Source organism: Chenopodium album, chromosome 10 (genome assembly GCF_948465745.1).
Source record: "Chenopodium album chromosome 10, dcCheAlbu1.1, whole genome shotgun sequence".
Classification (NCBI taxonomy): Eukaryota; Viridiplantae; Streptophyta; class Magnoliopsida; order Caryophyllales; family Amaranthaceae; genus Chenopodium; species Chenopodium album.
The window spans coordinates 61930440-61951175 of record NC_137843.1 but is presented as its reverse complement, the minus strand read 5'-3'; the positions used below and the strand labels follow the sequence as shown (position 1 = coordinate 61951175).

At 34.1% G+C, this 20736-nt stretch overlaps 4 protein-coding genes across 5 annotated transcripts; 1 reads left to right on the top strand and 3 right to left on the bottom strand.

The window, feature by feature from the left end:
- Nucleotides 1-963: 963 nt before the first annotated feature.
- Nucleotides 964-5287, bottom strand: LOC145564520 (chloride conductance regulatory protein ICln-like). Its single transcript, XM_081624810.1, has 7 exons — nt 5008-5287; nt 4794-4917; nt 3886-4012; nt 3730-3789; nt 3577-3639; nt 2690-2784; nt 964-1551 (listed from the first exon to the last, which is right to left on the bottom strand). The coding sequence occupies exons 1-7, from the start codon at nt 5172-5174 to the stop codon at nt 1462-1464; spliced, it is 726 nt and encodes a 241-aa protein (XP_081480936.1). The 5' UTR covers nt 5175-5287; the 3' UTR covers nt 964-1461.
- A 1641-nt stretch (nt 5288-6928) lies between these two features.
- Nucleotides 6929-10128, top strand: LOC145562842 (putative calcium-binding protein CML13). 2 transcript variants are annotated; one of them, XM_081623251.1, is made up of 2 exons: nt 6929-7580; nt 9399-9460. In XM_081623251.1, the coding sequence occupies exon 1, from the start codon at nt 7119-7121 to the stop codon at nt 7560-7562; it is 444 nt and encodes a 147-aa protein (XP_081479377.1). In that variant the 5' UTR covers nt 6929-7118; the 3' UTR covers nt 7563-7580; nt 9399-9460. The 2 variants fall into 2 exon arrangements, with proteins under 2 accessions (XP_081479377.1, XP_081479376.1); XM_081623250.1 differs by lacking the exon at nt 9399-9460 and adding an exon at nt 9872-10128 and having other exon boundaries at nt 6931-7580.
- Nucleotides 10129-10619: 491 nt separating this feature from the next.
- LOC145565675 (uncharacterized) lies at nt 10620-12400 on the bottom strand. Its single transcript, XM_081625601.1, has 2 exons — nt 11448-12400; nt 10620-10845 (listed from the first exon to the last, which is right to left on the bottom strand). Exons 1-2 carry the CDS (start codon nt 12398-12400, stop codon nt 10620-10622), a joined length of 1179 nt encoding a protein of 392 aa, XP_081481727.1.
- Nucleotides 12401-18515: 6115 nt separating this feature from the next.
- Nucleotides 18516-20286, bottom strand: LOC145565674 (uncharacterized). Its single transcript, XM_081625600.1, has 2 exons — nt 19280-20286; nt 18516-18738 (listed from the first exon to the last, which is right to left on the bottom strand). Exons 1-2 carry the CDS (start codon nt 20284-20286, stop codon nt 18516-18518), a joined length of 1230 nt encoding a protein of 409 aa, XP_081481726.1.
- Between the last annotated feature and the right edge of the window lie 450 nt (nt 20287-20736).

Below are 20736 nucleotides of genomic sequence, written 5' to 3'. Positions count from 1 at the left end.
TAAAGAAAATATATACTGAATTTTTTTTAAATAGAGTTAGACATGGATTAGGTAACAATATAACATGAGGGATGGTCAAGTACTACACAAAACACAATCAAACTCGACACAAGCCTAACATAGCACGAAAGGCACAGTGGTAGGTTATGGGCTGTGTATGGATTTCATTTACCAAAATTGGTTGGAGCTAGGCACAAGCACAACAATCCAACCCTCTTATTTTGACTAATTTTGGAAACTATAAAAATTAATACTCCGTAATTGGGATGGCTATGCAAGGGCTCTTTGATGAAAGATTGGCATAACACAATGTTTACATAAACCAAATACTTGGTAAAAGAGGTGGTAATTGACATCATTGTCCATTTGATTAGAAGAGTGCGTGTACGTAAAAAAGTTTGTCCCTGGTCAAATTATTCAAAAATCTCCTATATGTCCCTTCCCCCTCTTTATATAGATGAAATGTATTCATATACAAGTATTTCAGGATTCAACTTGGACATCTAGTTTCATAATCACATTATGGTCATTTGTTCATGGATTTAGATTGCTTGATTTCTCGTGAATTGTTAAGACTTCATCCGCCTATCTACTTGTTTTCGATCATCTTACTATAATGAGTGATTACCTGCAAGGCTGCAAGGTAGCCATGTACTCTTTTGAAAGTATTAAAAATCTGCTAAAACCTCCCACTGTTAGGATAAATTATGACTTAAGCAAATTGAGTCTTCACAATCACCAACTAAGATTAATGTAAAGTAAAATTTTATTCCTAGGGGAACAAGTTTTAGAGATACACTGTAGAATTACCAGTTTTTAAAACTGAATTGCATTATTTAGATTTTACAGGATGCATACTAGTGTTATTCCGTATTACTTGAGGAGTTAAGGCAAACAGCTGAACATGTATGCTGAATTGCTGATACAGTACAAATTATAAACATACACAATGGACAGAAAGGCTCAGCGGGAAGAAGATAAGAACTTTATCGATTTAAACGAGATAAGGTTAGTTAAAATAAGTTCCTATATGGGACGGTATTAGGACCCAAGTATCGTGTTTGGCTAGTAGGAAAAAAGCATGATCATTTTCAAGGTCTCAAAATGCAAGCTTTCCATAATTTCTCAGAAATTCTTGTAGTAGCTTGGTAAGGCCTTAAAATATTGACCTAACAAAACTAGTTCTTCATCCCTCATAAATGGCCAGGATTTGCACAAAAACTCTAACCACATGTCACAGATATGAGCGCTTACAGTGACATGTATAAAAAGCTCTAGCCTGTTCTCGCTGTCTTCCAGATTAAACACAAGTTGCTAACTATTTCCAGTCAATTACACCACAAGATTTAGCACTATACAATCACAATCAACTTAATGCTCGAGTTCCACAAACGTTGGGTATGGAAAATTCAAAATCAGATCTAAATTTATATCTATGGAAACATTTGCATTTGATGTAGATTACTGGCGGCCATTGTTTCTATCATGTTCATGTTCATGCTCATGCTCCATTTCTTCTGCATCTTCAAAACACTGGTCATTGATTTGCAGCTGAAACAGAAAAGAAACATTTTAAATGACATCTTTCTAATATATGCTTGACTTACCAGGTGGGAAGACTCATAGCTGACACGTTGAAGTAACAGTGAAATTATGGAATCCACAAAACAAAGTCAAATTAATATCCAAGTCAAAGCAGCCTTGACTTAGATGGACAAAACAAGACACCTTTTCATAAATACAAGAGACAGCTAAACAAGTCACTGCATGCCGGACTTTGTGTTAAAGCCCTGTAAAAGACAGAACAAGGTAACAGCAGTTTTGAGGATTATTGTAGCCAACTAAGGAAATGTTTTTTCACTTGAAATCTCCTGAACTTAGATGCCCCCGGCTGAAGTCATTAGTCTTTATCTCAATTTTATAAACCTGGAACCTAATTTTTCAAAGGTGAAGAGAGTAGGGCAGGGCCAAAACTTCCCATCTTAATCGTATGTGAAAAAGCTAAACATCGACACTCCTCAATATAGCTAGTTAGCTACAGGTTACTACATAGCCTACATGTATATACCTACAACTGAAAAGAGAAAAAAAAGAAAGAAAAAAAAATAATAAAAAAAAATGGAAGCTTCATAGTCCTATGTGGCTATGGAATAATAGAGAAAGTAGTCCCCAACAACTTCACACAACTACTCCTGTACAAGTTTGAAATACACTCAATTGCTCCCAATGCCTATCCTTAAGACCAGAAAGTATTTATCGACATAACCAGAATTACAACCAAAAAAATGTTCCACCCAAGAAAAGATTGACAACAAACCCAGATCACAACATCCAAGAAACTTTAAAAGACCCTGTTTGTTTGTAATTGCTGCATACCAGGGATTAAGGGAAATGCTAGTAGGGACTTAGCTCCACTTGACAGATTCTTAACATATATGATTGGTTACTCAGTTTGTTTGATCTCAAACTCTTCCTAATGGTATCAAGTTCATTATTTAGCTTAAAATATGATGTCCACATTAGGTCAGTATACGTGAGACTTTCTCAGACTATCCAAGGGCTTGAAATTTTAATATTGACAAAGAAAGCTGGAAAGATGTTTTAATAAAGCTCTTTTGCTCATAAGGGCAATAAAGTTTGAGATCACATATAAATTATACAGGAAAGCATTAACATTTGTATAACCTACCTGAAGTACATTTTGTGCCAAGTCATGATCGCCATTTGAATGACCTATTGAATCAATAAGATTCTCTGAGAAAGTCCAGTTAGAAGCATCTCCTCCTGTAGTAGAACACAAATCATGATATCAGTAGGAATTAGCCCAATATGGTATGGTAAAGGGAACCTGGAGACAGGAAACATAGGAGAGCATCCCCCAAAACAGGTGGCCTAAAGGGGCCCGGACAGAAAGGGGCTTGAGGGCTGGAACTTATCCTTAATTAGGAGCATCTTTCCATACAGATCATATATAGTCCCTGTCCAGGAGTAAGGTATTTGTATCTGACAATTTTTCTAGGGCCTTGAGTCTAGGTGATATAATACAGGGATATCTTTCTTGTCTTGTTCTTGTATTACCACTTAATTGTGATTTGGAGAGGTAGATGTTAGGTGTAATTGAAATTTTGTTTTCTAATTAATTGAGTATCCTAAGAGTTCTAGTACTGTTATGCTCCCAGTTCTATTAGAATTAGATTAATTGTCATTCTTGTCCTCCTATTTATTAGGGTTTCAGCTTTTAGGTTAAGAGTTATTTATCTTTGTGTGCACAGAATGTAGGGGCCACCAATGAAAGTGGCTTGCTCAAGAGAGAGCATTGTGAAATAATTAGTGAGCTAGCTGTAAGGGGCAATTAGAAAGTTCTCAAACATGCAGAAATTTATGGACAGCTCTTCACGTGAGGCTATTTGTATTGCTATGTTGATGATAAATAACACAAGATGGAGTGGTGGACTAGAGCTGTGGAAAAGGTCTTTCACCATACATATGTTGTATGTCCATTATTACTTTATTTCAAAAACACAGCACTCCACTAGCTAAAGGGTGCTAAATCTGCTAGTGATAATAGACAGTTACCTAATGTCTCAGCATTTAACTGGTCTGCACTGAAGATCCAATTGTGCTCCTCTTCATCTCCACCTGAACGTAGAATAAGAATCAAGCTCAATAGACAAGAATCAAGATTGATAAAGCAAAGTTATCTTCAATTTACATTTAGAAGTCGCTTACCTAGCATGGGTTCAGGATTCAATTCGGCACATTCACAGAACACCTCAAACAAAGTTTCCACTATCAAACATAAACAGAATGTATCAGCATCATATTAGAGTATCAGGGAGGAGTATGAATTTATGAAATCACCCAAAAGAAAATAAAGAAACATACATTGAGTAGGATCTGATGGAACAAGCCTCATTTCTTTGACCTTTGATATTCCAGAAAACCAATCAACAGTTTCCTGTTGCTCTTCATCTTCATCTTCGTCTTCATCTTCATCATCTCCAGTTTCAATCTATAGTTGAGATTGACAATCACAACTCAAAATCAGAAAGCTAGCTCAGATACATGATTCCAAAGTAATAATCATCTGCCTCAATTGAAAATTATGTCTTTAAGCAAAAAATCACAGGGAAACTAAACTAGTCCTCATACTTCAAAACATTAATCTGATAGTTTAGCAAAGGAAGAGACATTGTTACCAATGCTTGATCCCTGGACACCTGGACTTCATAGGTTTCATTCTCCAACCACGAGTTCACAAGGGAAGCTGGTATTCATCTGATAGTTTAGTGTTTCAGTGAAGACAACGTTTGGGAAATGAACGCTCACGACTATTTGGTAAAATCACAAATTCCCTTTCCCAAACCATTAGGATAGGGTACAAGAGAATCAAGTCATCACCTAAACTAGAACAATAAAGCCTTTACAGCTTATCACCAACTCGATTTTCTCATACCAACAACCAAAAGTGCATAATATCCTTTATCCGCAAGCCCTGAATGGTTATTTCCTCCAAAACTAAGTTTTTTATTCTTTCAAGACCATTTTCCATTATCAAATGGTGTTTCTTTGTTCAGCAGAAAATCCTAATTAATCATCTCGATTCAATTACTACAAGCTCCCGCGAGCAATTTACTACTACTCAACAATTATCAACCAAAAAAATCCTAAATATGCTCAATTAACATATAAATCCAACTTCTGGAATTAAGCAAAGCAAGAAAAACAACAAGGAACATAAAATTCAACCCAACAAAATAAAAAGCAAAAAAAAAAAAAAAAAAAAAAAAAACCTGGGTGTAAATGCAAGGAGAAGGATAAGCTTGAGGGTCTCTAGAAACAGCATGAAGCGAAATCGAAACGAAATCCACAGCATAACCTTTGCTTCTATCAACATCGCTCAACCATATTACTTTCCTACAATTACAAAACACAAATAAAAATTAAACATTTGCAATCACAAGAAAAACAAAAAGGGGGAAAAATGGTGGAGGAGAGAGAAAATACTTGGAGGAAATGTAAAGAGTGCCAGGTGATTCAGGGGTGCGAGTTCCGAGGACAATGGAGACGGAAGGTTGAATGTGCATAAGCACTTCGCCATTGTCGGAGTCGAGAATTGGTTGACCTGCTTCATCGTTGGCTCTTTCGGTGAAGATTTGAAGCCCTAACGCCATTTTTGAGAGCTCTGAATTAAGGAGTTTGTTTCAGAGAGAGTGATTTAACTAGGGTTTTAGGAGTTTAGCAGATGGTCTTGGCTTTGGGAGGAGGGAGAAGGAAGAATGAAAAGGGTTTTGTTTGATTGACAAAGAGGGACTTTAATTGACCTAAATACCCCCGAAATGGTTAAGTTAAAGTTGTGTCGGGCTGTCTCGTTACTGGACAAATGCGTCATTTTGAATTTTTACACTATGGACTATCTAATTTTGTTTAGAGATGATCAAAGAGTGAGGCGGGCAGGGCCGAGGGTAAAAACACATCCATAAGATTCGAATTGAAAATGTTTTTTCTAAAACCCACGAGGTTAGATCTAACCTAGCATGCTTTTTCGGGTCGAAAATACATGTTCAAGGATCGCGAAAATTTAAAAATAAAATAGGTGTGTCTAAGAAGATTAATCGTCAAATTTGTACACAGAAAGTTAAGATGATTTATAGCCTTCTCTTTTAAAGATTTTTTTATTTTTCTGAAATTGTACAGAAAAGAAGATAAGGTGTTTTCCATGGACCACATGAGACCTTGAGTGGTTCGAATCATCAACTTTGCCTTTACACTACTATTAATTTAGTCAATTACATATGCATCTTTCTTCATTAACTCAAAATTGACCACTGCAATCGACTAGTGGAAGTAGTTGTATATGATTGCAAATAGCATTATATAACCCTCGAGATGCATCATTTGAGTTTTCAACATTAGTTTCAAAATCTCTTAAACTGATCCATTTTTGTGTGTGTTATAGCTTTGCATTCAAATAATATTTTATGAACCTGACAAGCTAGGCAGACATAACGTGTTTCATTAGATTCTCATAGGAACTCAAAACCTTGGGGGAAGCCTACTTGATGACCAAAACTATTTCATTCATGCCTTCACCCACTTTGTTATCCTTTTCTAACGATGCATTTCCTTGATTTGACCTTGTGTAATTGTGTTACATTGCCTTGGTCGTAAGGCAAGCCAAATTGCCACCTATTATTGCAAATAAAGGTGTTTGTGTGTGTGTATGTGTCTGGATAAGGTGTTTCATGTCTTATATATGATGTACGTTTGCTTCATTAGTATTGAGAGTGTACTTCTTAGAAAAATGTCTCAAAAGAAAAAGGGTTAAAAAAAAAAATAGTGTTGCTTAGCCAAATTAACAAAGTTATTGGTATTCCAACAAAAACAAAAGAGTTAGTTTAGGAGGATTTGAGATATTTTTTAAATCCACACACTTACCGTTTTGTGTGCATATAGGGATATTGTGGGTTTGTGGCAGACACATATCACACCAAGCCATTTTAATGCCTTATGTCAATAACTTTCATGTCGGCCTGACTCATGCCCAACTCTATATTATGTGCTGAAATATCACTAATGGAAAAATTTGTCGCTAACTTGTTACAATTGAGGAGATATTTGAAATTGTAGGTTGAATTTAATATATTGAAATAATAGTGAGATACAATAAAACAAAATGATTCACATTAAAATTTTTGTTAAACATCACACGTTTAAATTCAAATTGATATTACTTTTGATAATGTATTTTTTTTTTTTGACATGAATTATGTATTTTAATCTTTAATTAATCAATTTTTAAATTATAATTACTCCGATAATACATACAAATGTGAGGTGTATATGCTACAGTATTTTTATTTATATTTTTTTTGGATTGAAAAAATTGAAAATTTGAATATGTGATTGTTTACTTTATTACCAAAAAAAAAAACAGTGCCCCATTCATTCAAACCTCAAAAGACGCAAATTTTCGAGGAGAGAGAAAACAGCAAAAAGCCTCTCCTTTTTCCTCAACATCTCCACTTCTCCATCTCACAAACACAAACATTCCCCCACCATCTTCATCAAAATCCCAGTTTTCCACCCCACAAAAAATCAATCAAACCCAGAAAAAAATGGGCAAAGATTTGAGCGATGATCAAGTAAGTTCCATGAAAGAAGCATTCACCCTTTTCGACACAGACAACGATGGCAAAATCGCACCATCTGAGCTCGGAATTCTGATGCGTTCATTGGGTGGAAATCCAACACAAGCCCAGCTCAAAGAAATCATTTCCCAGGAAAAATTAACAGCAGCTTTTGATTTCAACAGGTTCTTAGATCTAATGTCTAAATACCTCAAACCTGAACCTTTTGATCGTCAACTTAGGGATGCATTCAAAGTTCTTGATAAGGAGGGAACTGGGTTTGTTGCTGTTTCGGATCTGAGGCATATTCTTACTAGTATTGGTGAAAAACTTGAGCCTGCTGAGTTTGATGAATGGATTCGTGAGGTCGAGGTTGGATCTGATGGTCGAATTAAGTACGAGGATTTCATCGCTAGGATGGTTGCTAAATGAGCTCTTTCTCTCTCATTGGTAAGATTTTTTGAATTTAAATAAAAAATTTCCAATTGGGTTTTGCAATTGTGTTTTTATTCAACTGTATTTGGATATTAATTTTAGGGTTTTGTGATTTGTGATGTTGGGTGATGCTTGATTCTGTAGTTTTTGATCTGTTTATTTGTTTTGTATGATTTTGTTATTTGTTTCTATTTTGATTTGTGGATGATGGGAACCTCTTATAGGGTGTATTGATTATGTTCTTGATTTTTTGAAATGTCGTTGTTGGAGTATAATTGCTGAATGTAGATTGTTGGGCTGTGCTTGTTATCCATGAAATGGTGGTGGAAAACTGAAAAAAAGTATAAAAAACTGTGGGTATTATGTATTATAGCCTTATAGGTACCTTTTAGGTTCTGGGTTGGTGTATTGTTGGGGTTCAATGATGAATTGACTTTGAAAAGTTTGTTAAAAATGCATTGTTATTGCGTGTAAGAGCGGATTATGGGGTGTTAAATCTGTAGGAGATATTACAAGAAGAAGGAGATGTCACTATATCTGAGAATTGGTTATGATCATTGTTCAGGGACTCAGGGTGATGGAGCCTTTTTCACCGAAGCTTAGAGCCTTAGATACTGTTTGCTTAAGTATAATTGGTGTTGGGATACAATTGGGAAGAGAGAGCGATTGAGCGAGTGGCTTAATTGCTAGGGAAGAGAGAGCGAGTGGCTTTAGTTAGTCCTATTATGGAATCTTTCTAAGAGCTGTATATAGCCAAATGTCAAGCAAGCCATTAAAGCTTGCCATCTTAATGTTGTCTGTAGAGAAGGTCAAGTGTTGTCTGATATTATTATGCCTATTGGTTTTCATGAAGTACATGTCTTTGCTACTTCCCCTCTTCTCATTAATCAGATAATTGGGGGTGTTAGATTGTAGATAACAAATGGTCAATGGGTCAAAAGAAGATTAAGCTGTTGAGACTGTAAGTATGTCTGAGTTTGCTTCATCCCTCTCTTGTTGTGGAACATTCCCACACGAGTCTGTTAACAGCTATGGTGTCACTTTCAGCAATCAGCTTTCAAGTTTGAATCATGCTCCCTTTCTTTGATAGTGAGCCTTTGAGAATCCTATCTTACGTAGTAAGTTTTTATAAATATAGTTTTAGGGAAGTTTGTGTATTGCCTAAATCATCTTTGTGGTGGTTTTTCACATGTAAGACTTTTGAATGGCTAAACTTCCATGAGTTAGATGACAAATTGTCTGTTTATTCCGAGAGATTTAGAATTTTGAGGTTAAGAATGTGAATCCAGCCAGGGTGGGCATTCAATCAATGATAAAAATAAGGATGGAACTGGATATGTTGTAACTTGGACATGTTTTTGTGGTATGTAGAAGCAAGAGGCCAAACAATTGTTCTGGGTTCTAGAGGACAACAATTGCACAGAGTTTATTGCTTGTGTCCCAACTCCCATATGATATCCTTGGGAGTTGTTGGAATAGATTGATTTTGGGAGTATGTTCTCTTCAAAATACAAGCCTTTAAGGTTATTGCCATTAGTGGACATGCATCAAAGATGTACTCCGTAATAGTCATTACATTGGTATTCTGTAGTGATCAATGAAATAATATTGAGAAATTATTCTTCAATGGTGTTATGGAGCGACAAGTATTATGGAGAACATTAGACCCTTAATGCAAAAAGGAGTGTGTAACTGTGTATGTAATTATGTATAGCAAGGTTAAAGAGAAAATGACTGTTTCATTTGCTTGGATGGCCTTTGTTATGATAATCAAATCCTTATGCTAACTTATGCTAAGGTGTTCTGTTTAATGTGTATATTATGTTGTGGCAGGGTGCAGTCCAAAGACAGCCTCAGGTCAGTAAGACCAGTCTCATTATTTGAGACTTCATTTATAATTTTGGCAAAGAAAAGGGTCTCTTAACGTCGTTGTTTCTTGCCGAATTATCTAGCTTATTGATAAACTTGCATTCGTCTAAACAGTGACCAATAAGCTTCCATCGGTAGTATGATAGTGTCAGTACCAACAGAACATTTTTTAAAGGCAAAATTAACTTTGCCTTAAGTGGTCTTTTCTTGGGTTTCTGCCCATTTCACAGTCATTATTGTTTCCGAAACTAAGATTATGATTTTGCGCGCCTAAATGATTAACCTGCTCATGGAAGCATAGCCATGTAATGTTGTAAACGTAGGAAGACATTTACTTGTAGAGCATAACTTTGCATTTCCATTCTTTCACTATTGTTTTGAAGCTCATATACATTTATAGCTCCAATAATAACCCGTCCCACTTCTTCTTTATGCAGGTGACCCTTGGAATCTCTGGTTTCTGTTTTGTCGAAGGGGTGGCAAGCCTATATTTTCCTTGCCTTGTATGGTTCTTGGACTCAAGTTTAAGTAGTGTGCTACCTCTAGCTTATTTTCTCTCTTCTAAACAGTTAAATTTTAGTTTATTTTTCACCCTTTATATTGTTAATTTAAGGTTTGTGTTTGGCTGACAAATTGTGCTTGTATTTGGAAGAATCACGATTTGTCTCTAATTATCATTTGATGATGTTTCTCATGTCCTTTGGCGATCTACTTTATAATTATCTTGTGTAGCCCTTGATGTAAAAAGCCAAAAAAAAAAAAAAAAAAAAAAGAGCATTTCAAACATTGTTCGATTGTCATTCGGAGTTAATATTGTTGCCCGCTTCAGTCTTCCCTCCTGCATATGTATGTCTACATCTCAAATGTAATCTCTCTAAGCAGCTTTACACCTGCTAAGATTTCGCTCCTTGCCTTCTTTTGCAAAGAATTTATACTTTGCATTTTGAGTAATATATTACTCAAAATTCAAACTTGTAGCATCATATAGACCCTGCAAGTCCACATTGTGCAGCTCAAAGCCTCAAACACATAATAATCTACTTAAAAGAGGACATTCATACAGAAAATGTAATTTGCGGTTCATAAAACAAGAGTACAGAGACAATCTTTGGTACTAATTGCTACAGATCGAAGATAAGCAATTATTAAGGTTTCAGAATATCCTTGTATCGAAAGCTAATGAAGCTACTTAGACTGAGTAGTCGGTGAGGACGGTGGTGAGTGAGGATTCTTGCTTACATACTTCCTTGCGCAAACATGCTTTCCGTTGATGGAGAACTTTGATCTGCCTTGCTCACTAAGAACTATGTCCATTGTCTTTGCATCGCGCACCACCAGCCTCGCATAAAGAGGTTGTTCCTTTTCACCAACTTCTTGCATTTTTAGTGTCTCAATTATGTCTCCAAAAGACCTTAAAATGTCAATGATCATTGAAAAATATGAAATTAATTAGTCAAATACTCAAATCAACATATAATAGTCAAGGCAAAAGGCAAAATTACACTCTTGAAAACATGTGCAAATCAAGTTACAAAACGGAGTAATATTTTATTTAGTGCAAGTATTAATGAGCGGTACACGGTAAATAACACCTAATCAAAATTTCACGCAAATCTGATTAAAATCAACTCAAAGAAGAAATGGCAATTGATTAGACAAACAAGATATATTAAAGGACACATGCTTTCAAAAAAAAAATTATTAATCACATACAGATACTACAGTACAATATAACAAAATCAAATGACACAACAAAATATTACAGCACCTATTAAAAAATCTGAACAATCCAATTTATATATCGGATGCATACATAATATTTTATGTACTAATATTACAACTAATTTAATTAGTACAAATGCAACGAGTATTGGGACACAAAATAATTGTCAAGTTTTATAGGATCAAACTCCAATTTCAAAACAAAAGCAACATACAAACAATAATTGTTTATTATAAACTATATTAACACGCAAAAATTAATTACTCGAACAAAGGAAGAACGAAAAATACCTATTAATAAACTCGCGCAATTCATTTTCAAGGATAGGATATCCTTTGGAAAATGTTAAAAAAATTGTCCTTTCACTTGGAAGAAGATTTGGCTTCTCATCAACATTATGAACTAGAGATCGTTCACTCAATTGCAATTGCGCAAGTAATTGTTCCACAAAATCCTCTTGTAGGACTTGTGGTTGAGCCTCTAAACCATAATTTGAAGGACGAGCACCAACCCCATGAAAAAATGAATTATGATTCACCACATTATATTGATGATCACCTTGTAAGGGCACATTCAATTCCCCGACCCTAATAATATTAGGATAGGGAGCCAAGTTTCCGGGAGGCAAAGCGGGGCGAGGGGTTGGAGTCGGAGTTGGACTAACACCACCACTTTTACTACCACCAATGACACCGGGGTTAGGCCTACCACGAACACCAAGTTCGGGGGCCTTAGGGACACTTTGATTGTGTTGATTAACCGCGATTTTAGGCCTAGTTGCTAAAGCAATTTGCATAATGTCTCGAAAAGCCCTAGTACAAGTATGCTCAACAAAATGACCAACACCAAGAAGAATGCTAACACGATTCTCATGAAAAAAGTTAAGGTCAATCACTTCCCTAGTATTATTCCCTACAATGCTTTTAATCATAGGAATATCATTGGAGGGAACCAATAAAGTGTCCGACTCTATAACCTTAAGACACATAAAAGTCTCCTCGAAAATGGCCTTAAAAACATTATCATGATACTTAACGATGTTGGCTATGTATTGAGCCATGTTAAGCCGCTCTAGCCACATCCAAAAGGCGGTGGCATGCATGGCTTCCACTGGCTCACGGCCCATGTGGAAGACTAGCCTAGCAAAGAGATGGCGGTCGATGTTGTGAAAGGCAAAGTACTCTTCTTGGGTGATGGTTGTATCAAGGACAGAGGGGGGTGATGAAGAGGAGGAAGAGGCCATTTTTCAATTTTTAATTTAGTGCTCTATTTTTTCTTTTTAATTGTATATTTTAGTATGAAAAATAAATATATTTTGTATCAAAGAGTTTATACATACATGAAAAGGTGTGAGTATGAAAGAAATTAACAAAGAAAGGAAAATGAAGAGGTTCCATGTTGTGAAGTGTATTGGATTAATATCTTCAAATTTGGAAGATAAAATAATTTGTGATTCATGCCAGTAGAGTAGATACAATGCAACTGTTCATTATTTTAATTATTAATTTTTCATTTTAAATGAATGATTTTCAAGTGTTATATTCATGATAGGATTGGTTTCATCCAAAAGAATTAAGTTGATTTCCTACCAAAATAAAAATAAAAATAAAGATGGGTGATTTTCTACCATAAGTAAAAATAAAGATCAATTGATAACATGAACCAATTAAATCACAATAATGTAAGTTTCTAAACAATTGGAGTAGAATATAAGATTAATTATTGTATTCATAATATCATATTCTAATTGTTTAAAAACCTACATTATTGTGATTTGGTTCATGTAATCTCATATTCTAATTATGAAATTTAACTGGAGGTTTTGGAGATTTATATAATTATGAAAATTGAAGTAAATAAATAAATAAATAATTCACTGATAAAAAATAATTAAGTATTCAAAACCTCCGGTCAAATTCGACCACCAAGAATAAGCAAGTTAGAAAAAATTAAGTAGCCAAAACCTCCAGCTAAGTTCCGCGTACGCGGTGTGGACATGGTGGTGATGGTGGTTGGATTGGATTACACCTAGTGACTTCTTTTTTCTTTTTTTTTTCTTTTTTTTTTTATTAAAGAAAAATTACACCTAATGACTTAAATGTTTTGATTATCTCTTTGATCTGTTTCCATTTTATTTTGATTTATTTTATTATTTCCTGATTATGTTGATTTATTCCTTTACTTTTTTTTTTTTTTTTAGTAAAGGAAGAAATCAACATATTCAGGAAATAATCAAATAAATTTCTTCCTTTACTTAAAGATACATTATTGCTTCCTAGGCATCATTTAATGGATTTATATTTTCAAAGTTGATGAAATTATTATAATTTTCTACCTAGGAGTACTTGGTAATAAGACTAATTACTTAGGTGTGAAAGCAATTATGCCCTTATGGGCTTTTTGGAAAAAATAAATAAATTTGTTTGGGCTTTAATTTCAAGTGTATGAATATTGTATCCAAATAAGAAAAGGATGAAAACCACTTATGACAGTTTGCTTGCAAATGCCACATTGTTAATTAAATAAAATAAAGTTCATAATTCTTATAAAATGAATTAGAGAAAATGTGCTGAGTGGATTACCAATAAAAAAAGAAAAAAAGAAAAACAAGACACACTTGTCTTTTTTTCGGACGTGCAACCTCAATCTAAATCCACTAAAACCCGAATAAAGCACTCTTAGTCCTCCCCTCAAAAAAAAAAAAGAAAAAAAAAAAAAAAAAAAAAAAAAAAGGAGTATTGTTAATCCTCACTATTTTCTTTGATGTTATGCCGCCTTCTTCAATTTCATGAAGTATTGTACTCTTTGTTGCCTTTAACAACCTTTAACTTAAAGTTTGTAGTGATAAAGAAAAAGGTCATGCACTTAATTACAATGATGTGTATAATGCTATCTAAATATATCAGGTGAGATTAATTGACTCGTACAATTTGAACATAATAACTCTGCCCCTACACTTAAAACAATAATGAATTTATAGATATTATGAAAATAGACGTGACATAGGATGGGTTTAAAACTGGTTATATGTGTGTATGATATAGAGAGAAACAAATTTTCAAATCAAATACATAACTTAAAAATTTTCGTTGAACAAGAACACATGCAACAATCTTTGAAAGAAACGAAAACATGGCCTAGCATAAAGAGTTGAGAACATACTTTTTTTTTATTGTAGTTAATTTGACTTGAATCTAATTGGCCTTGTTGATTGGCAAGTATTGTGTTGAATGAGGACTCTTGCGCACATACTTCCTCGCCCAAACATGCTTTCCATTGATTGTGAACTTTGATTTTCCTACATCACTAAGAACAGTTTCCATTGCCCTTGCATCGCGCACCACAAGCCTTGCATATAGAGGTTGTTCATCCTCGCCAACTTCTTGCATGTGTAATGCCTCAATTATATCTCCAAAAGACCTACAAATGTAAATTATCGTACGAAAAAAAAATTAATTAGACAAGTAAGATACGTTAAAATCGTACCCCGTAATATTAATGCAACAAGTAATAATGAAGTGCATGCCGCAAATATTACTTACTCAAACGTTTGTGCAATTAAATGTTTAAGTACGTTTAACAAATAACAAAGCGTACTGCGCAACAAATAATACCTTTTCTAAATTCTATGCAAATCATATCTCCTTAATAAATGCAACAACTAATAAAAACACAACGGTAAACAGAATATCTTTTTAAAATTTTTACAATTCAATTTGTGAAACAAACTATGAAGAAATGATGGCAATAATTGACAGTAAAGCGCGGGAACTAGCATGAATTTAAATTACGCGCGAACTATTGTATGTAGTATATTAAAATATGAACGAAAGGGTTTTAAAATATAATAAAAAACCACATAAAACCAACAACTAAATTAATAAATGCTACAAATATTTGAGGATTGAGAGATTACCTATTCAAAACACATATCACACCATTCAATTTTAAAAGAAGATTAAACAATATATATTTTAGTTATGAACTATGATATATAATAAGTAATTGAAAGCACGATATAATACCTGTTTAAAAATTTACGCAATTCATATTCAAGAATAGGATAACCTTTGGAAAAAGTTAAGAAAATAGTCCTTTCACTTGGAAGAACATTTGGCTCCTCTTCAAACCTTTGGACTTGAGAATTGTCATCACTCAATTGCAATTGGGCAAATAGTTGATCAATAATTAGCCCTCTATGTAGTACTTCTTGCTGAGTCTCAAAAGCATGATCAGTGTTGTTGCCAACAATATTGATTGGAAGGCTAGGAACATAATTTGAAGATCTGGCTTCATCCCTTTGATATAATGGGACATAAGTTGGATAACTTGATCCATCCCCTAGAAAATGAGGGACAAAATTTGAAGAACTATTTCTATCCCCTTGAAATCGAGGGACATAATTTGAAGAACTATTTCCATCCTCTTGAAATCGAGGGATATAGTTTGAAGAACTAGATCCATCCCAATAGCTAGTTCCATCCCCTTGAAATAGAGAAAGATAGTTTGAAGAACTAGCTCTATCCCTTTCAAATTGAGGGACATAATTTGAAGAATTAGCTTTATTCCCTTGAAATCGAGGGACATAATCCGAAGAACTAGATCCATCCTCTATAAATAGAGGAACATTATTTGAAGGACTAGAACCACCTCTAAGGAATAGAGGAGCATGAATTGAAAGGCTAGAACTAACCCCTAGGAGTCGAGGAACATTATTTGGAGGACTAGAACCACCCCTTAGAAATCGAGATACATTATTTAGAGGACTAGAACCACCCCCTAACAATCGAGGAACATTATTTGGAGCACTAGAACCACCCCCTAGAAATCGAGGAACATTATTTGGAGGACTAGAACCACCCCCTAACAATCGAGGAACATTACTTGGAAGACTAGAAGCACCCCTAAGAAATCGAGAAGGAACATTATTTGGAGGATTACTAGAACCGCCCCCTAGAAATCGAGGAACATTATTTGGAGGACTAGAATCACCCCCTAGAAATCGAGGAACATTATTTGAAGGAGTAGAACCACCCCCTAGAAATTGAGGAACATTATTTGAAGGACTAGAACCACCCCCTAGGAATCGATGAAAGGAATTATAATTGGACTCATCAATGAAATGATCCATTCTCGAAGGCACTCTAGAATCCCCAACCTCAATACTAGGATAATTAGCCAAAACATTCATACCATCCCCAAGATTTTCTTCATGAATTCGCGGTAAGGGGGTTTGTGAGATTGGTGTTAAACCCCCAATTATACCACTACCATTGACACCAACACTAGGACTACCATGAATTACATTAATTGTGGGTTGATTAGGGAGAGGTTGGTTGTGACGATTACTTGGTATAAGCCTATTTTCATAAGCCATTTGAATAAGGTCTTGAAATGCCTTAAGACAAACCTCTTCAACAAAATGACCAACCCCATTAATTATACTAAGACGATTTTCGTAAAAAAATCTAAGGTTAGCCATCTCATCCTTATTATCCCCTATGATGTATTGCACCATGGGAAGATCACCATTGCGAACCAAACTATTGGACTCGGCTACCTTAAGACACAAGATAGATTCGTCGAAAATGGCCTTAAATATTTCATCAGGACATGTAACGATGTTGGCTACATACTGAGCCTTTTTAACACGCTCAAGCCACATCCAGAAGGCCGCGACATGCATAGCCTCCGCTGGCTCACACCTCATGGTAACGACTAACCTAGAGAAAAATTGGCGATCGATGTTGTGAAAAGCAAAAAACTCTTCTTGGGTTAAAGTAGCATCAGTAACACTATCATTTTCTGTTTTGTTTTGGAAGAAAAATGGTGAAGGGGAAAATGCTTCCATTTTTTTTTTATTTAAAAATTTATTTTTGATTTTTTGTAAGAAATACTAAGATTTCTAATAGTATAAAAAGAGATGATTAAGAAGCTCCATGAAAATTTTGAGTAAGGAGTGAAGAATAGTTTTAATTTATGATTTCTAAAGGTTAATTTAATCTCTTTATTTTGAGGTTTAAATGTAATTGCAATAATGCAATGCTTTAATTATTTAATAATATTATAAGGAAATATTAATAACGTTTTGATTATTAATACAATCAATGTTCACATTGAACCATATTGGATGAGATAGAGAGAAACCTATTTAGATAGATTAAGAAAGAAATAGTCCATGATATCATATACATTAATTTTATTGATTTGCATTATCTATCTCATTTGATTCATTTCCATATCCATTTTATTACAACTTATAACATAATGCCACATCCTTTCGTCCAAGTGTCAATGTTCTTTGAATAGTTGTCAATTATTTTTGTTTCCAAAACTCCAAAAGTGGATCAAAGAAATGCTTATAATTTTGTTGGACCCTTTAATTACAATGCAAAACCTCCAAAAGCCCACTCCAAATACATCTAAAAAACCCAACCAATTGTCCAATCTATTGACATTTCGAAATAATCCCAAGTCTTCCCATTAACAAAAAAAAAAAGGTAATAATATCGTTAAAGCGTAAAACTACAGATATATCCGCACGCACGCACGCGTGAGCTCATTTAGTAATAAATGGATAGCCTAACTAATTAAGGTATATTAGTTTTTTAGACAAAAAAGATAATTATGTTCTCGTGAACCCTAGATGATTGGATGTCTCATCAAAGAAAATCTTCAAGATATATCATGAGCCCATTTTCGATCTGTAACAAAGGAAAGATGATTAGGTTATGGTCAAATTGGATACCTTTATACTCTTTGGGACATGAAGCAAGCACTACAAATTAATTGATGCAACACCAATTGGTTTGGAAAGTATACTTCTGTAGCTAAGCTTTCCAACGATACAGCCAAAGGCCCATAAATCGGACACTATTAGCAATTTAGTAAACTGATGCAAGAACAAATGGTGTCAATTCCCCAGAATTTGTTTATCTGGGAGTATAATTGTCTTTTCAAGTTGCAGTGGAGGGGTATATGCGTCTTTTCATGCACTAGTTGAGGCCTTGAGGGGTACATGTGTAATTTTCTCACCAAACAGTAAAAGCAAAAAGCAAACAGTAATTGGACAACTCACCAAAAGTACTGAATAAATGACCCTGCTTTTTCAATATATTTACAAAAATGCCATCAGATTAACAATAATTCGTTTATCTGGCAGATTAACTTGTATTTTCCCGAAAACATTCTTGTATAGTTGTATATACACACAAAGTATTAAAGACGTAGAACACAATTTTTATTTCATTTAACAAGAATACAAAGATGTGAAATTAAGATCTCTCAAAAATTCCCAACGCAAAATTAATTTAACTGTAATTTTACACTTCCATAATTGAAATTAAATCTATTCAAGCTTAATAAGTTGGCGTGTTAGCCGTCAATGGTGAATGAGAATTCTTGCACACATACTTCCTCGCCCAAACATGTTTTCCATTGATGGAAAACTTTGTTCTGCCATGCTCACTAAGAACTATTTTCATTGCCCTTGCATCGCGCACCACGAGCCTTGCATAAAGAGGTTGTTCATTTGCACCAACTTCTTGCATTTGTAGTGTCTCAATTATATCTCCAAATGAACTAACAACAAGACGAAATTTAATAAGTCGACCAAGATATATAAAAATAAAGTGCATGATTAAGTAAAATTTCCTATTTTAAAATTTGCGCAAATAAAGTAACACTTGTACCATATAATAATAAAACACTTTATTCAAAAATTCACACGCATAGTTATAAAGTAGAGATGACAATTGCATAATTAGACATTCAAGATACAAATATACAAACTAAATTGAATGATGCAACAATTAATAAGGGAGCATGCATGGAAACTAATACGATACCTATTCGATATAAAAACAGTTCAAAGAAAAAAAATATAAATGTTGCAAACAAGACATTAATCATGCTCGGAAAAACAATTATGTATGTTAATCAATGCAACAAACAACATTGCAAAGATGATTACCATTTAAAAAAAAAAAAAAAAAAAAAAAAAAAAAAAAAAAAAAAAAAAAAAAAAAAAAACCGTAAAATCTAATTTAAAAACGATGCATAACAAATTGAACAAGAACAATTAACCATGAAAAAAAAGAAGTGAAATAAGAATAAAGATTACCTATTAATAAATTCACGCAATTCATACTCAGGAATAGGATAGCCTTTGGAAAATGTTAAGAAAATTGTTCTTTCATTAGGAAGAACATTTGGCTTCTCCTCAATCAGAGAATTTGCATTATTTACTCTCAATTGATCAAGTAATGGTTCAACTAGATCCCCTTGTAGGATTTGTGATTGGCTCCCTAAGCCATAATTAGATTTATTAATAACCCTATTAATCGAACACATAGAACCATAATTTGAAGAACTAGCGCCAACTCCTAGAGATGATTTATGATTCAACACATTACTCCTATATTGCTCATTTTTCAAGGGCACATCATTCATCTCACCAACCCTAGTAATAAGATTATGATAATTAACCAAATCCCCAATATCACCCCATAATTTACCCCCATAGTTGGACGATGACATAAGGAGGCGAGGGGTCGGTCTAAAACCACCAATTCTACCATCACCAACAACACCAACACTAAGAGTACCACGAACACCAAGCATGGAGGATTGAGGGATATAAGGCCTACTTGCTAACGCGATTTGGATAAGGTCTTGAAATGCCCTAACACAAATTTGTTTAACAAAATGATCAATACCAAGGAGAATACTAACACGGTTGTTATGAATAAACTTAAGGTCAACCCCTTCCTTATCTTTCCCTACAATAATTTGTAACATGGGAATTTCATAAGAGTGAATCAAAGTATCGGACTCTACCACCTTAAGACATAGAAGAGTCTCCTCGAAAATAGACTTAAAAATTCTATCAGAATAGGTTATGATGTTGACTACATATTGTGCCATGTTAAGCCGCTCTAGCCACATCCAAAAGGCCGCGACATTCATGGCTTCCATAGGCTCACACCTCATGTTGAAGACTAACCTAATAAAGAGTTGGCGGTCGATATTATGAAAGGCAAAGAATTCTTCTTGGGTGATCGTACCCCTATCCCATGCCTTTAGGTTATGAGGAAAGGAAGATGAAGATGAAGAGGAAGTGTAAGCCATTTTTTTTGTTAGTGTTAGTAAGAAAAATAATTCAAACTCTTTGATGTATCATATAATATACAAATTCAGTAAAATATATATGATATTATAAATTATATAATACATGAAAGAGTTTATACAAATAATGTGAAAAGGTACGAGTATCAAAGAAAGAAGAAGATCAATGTGATGCATGTGAAATGTTGTATACCAGTTATTTAGTATCAACAAATATGGTAGAAAATAATTTGCGTTTACTTTATATTCGTTTTGCGCGGGTGATACAATGCAACTGTTCATAATTTTACTTATAATTTTCATAAATGTATATGTATTTAAATTTAAGTATTCAACCGATGTCATTATAAAAAAAAATTACAGTAATTAATAAATGATTTATCACCAGAAATAACTTAAATTAAAGATCACTTAATTACGTGAACCAAATTAAGTAATGCATGGTTATTCCGT

Coding starts and splice junctions, on each gene's coding strand:
- LOC145565675 (XM_081625601.1), bottom strand. CDS start 12,400: ATGGCCTCTTCCTCCTCTTCATCACCCCCCTCTGTCCTTGATACAACC. Junction 10,846..11,447: donor TTGCGCGAGTTTATTAATAG/GTATTTTTCGTT, acceptor TGACATTTTAAG/GTCTTTTGGAGACATAATTG.
- LOC145562842 (XM_081623250.1), top strand. CDS start 7,119: ATGGGCAAAGATTTGAGCGATGATCAAGTAAGTTCCATGAAAGAAGCA.
- LOC145565674 (XM_081625600.1), bottom strand. CDS start 20,286: ATGGCTTACACTTCCTCTTCATCTTCATCTTCCTTTCCTCATAACCTA. Junction 18,739..19,279: donor TTGCGTGAATTTATTAATAG/GTAATCTTTATT, acceptor TCTTGTTGTTAG/TTCATTTGGAGATATAATTG.
- LOC145564520 (XM_081624810.1), bottom strand. CDS start 5,174: ATGGCGTTAGGGCTTCAAATCTTCACCGAAAGAGCCAACGATGAAGCA. Junction 4,013..4,793: donor CTCCTTGCATTTACACCCAG/GTTTTTTTTTTT, acceptor TCTCAACTATAG/ATTGAAACTGGAGATGATGA. Junction 2,785..3,576: donor GTTAAATGCTGAGACATTAG/GTAACTGTCTAT, acceptor GTTCTACTACAG/GAGGAGATGCTTCTAACTGG.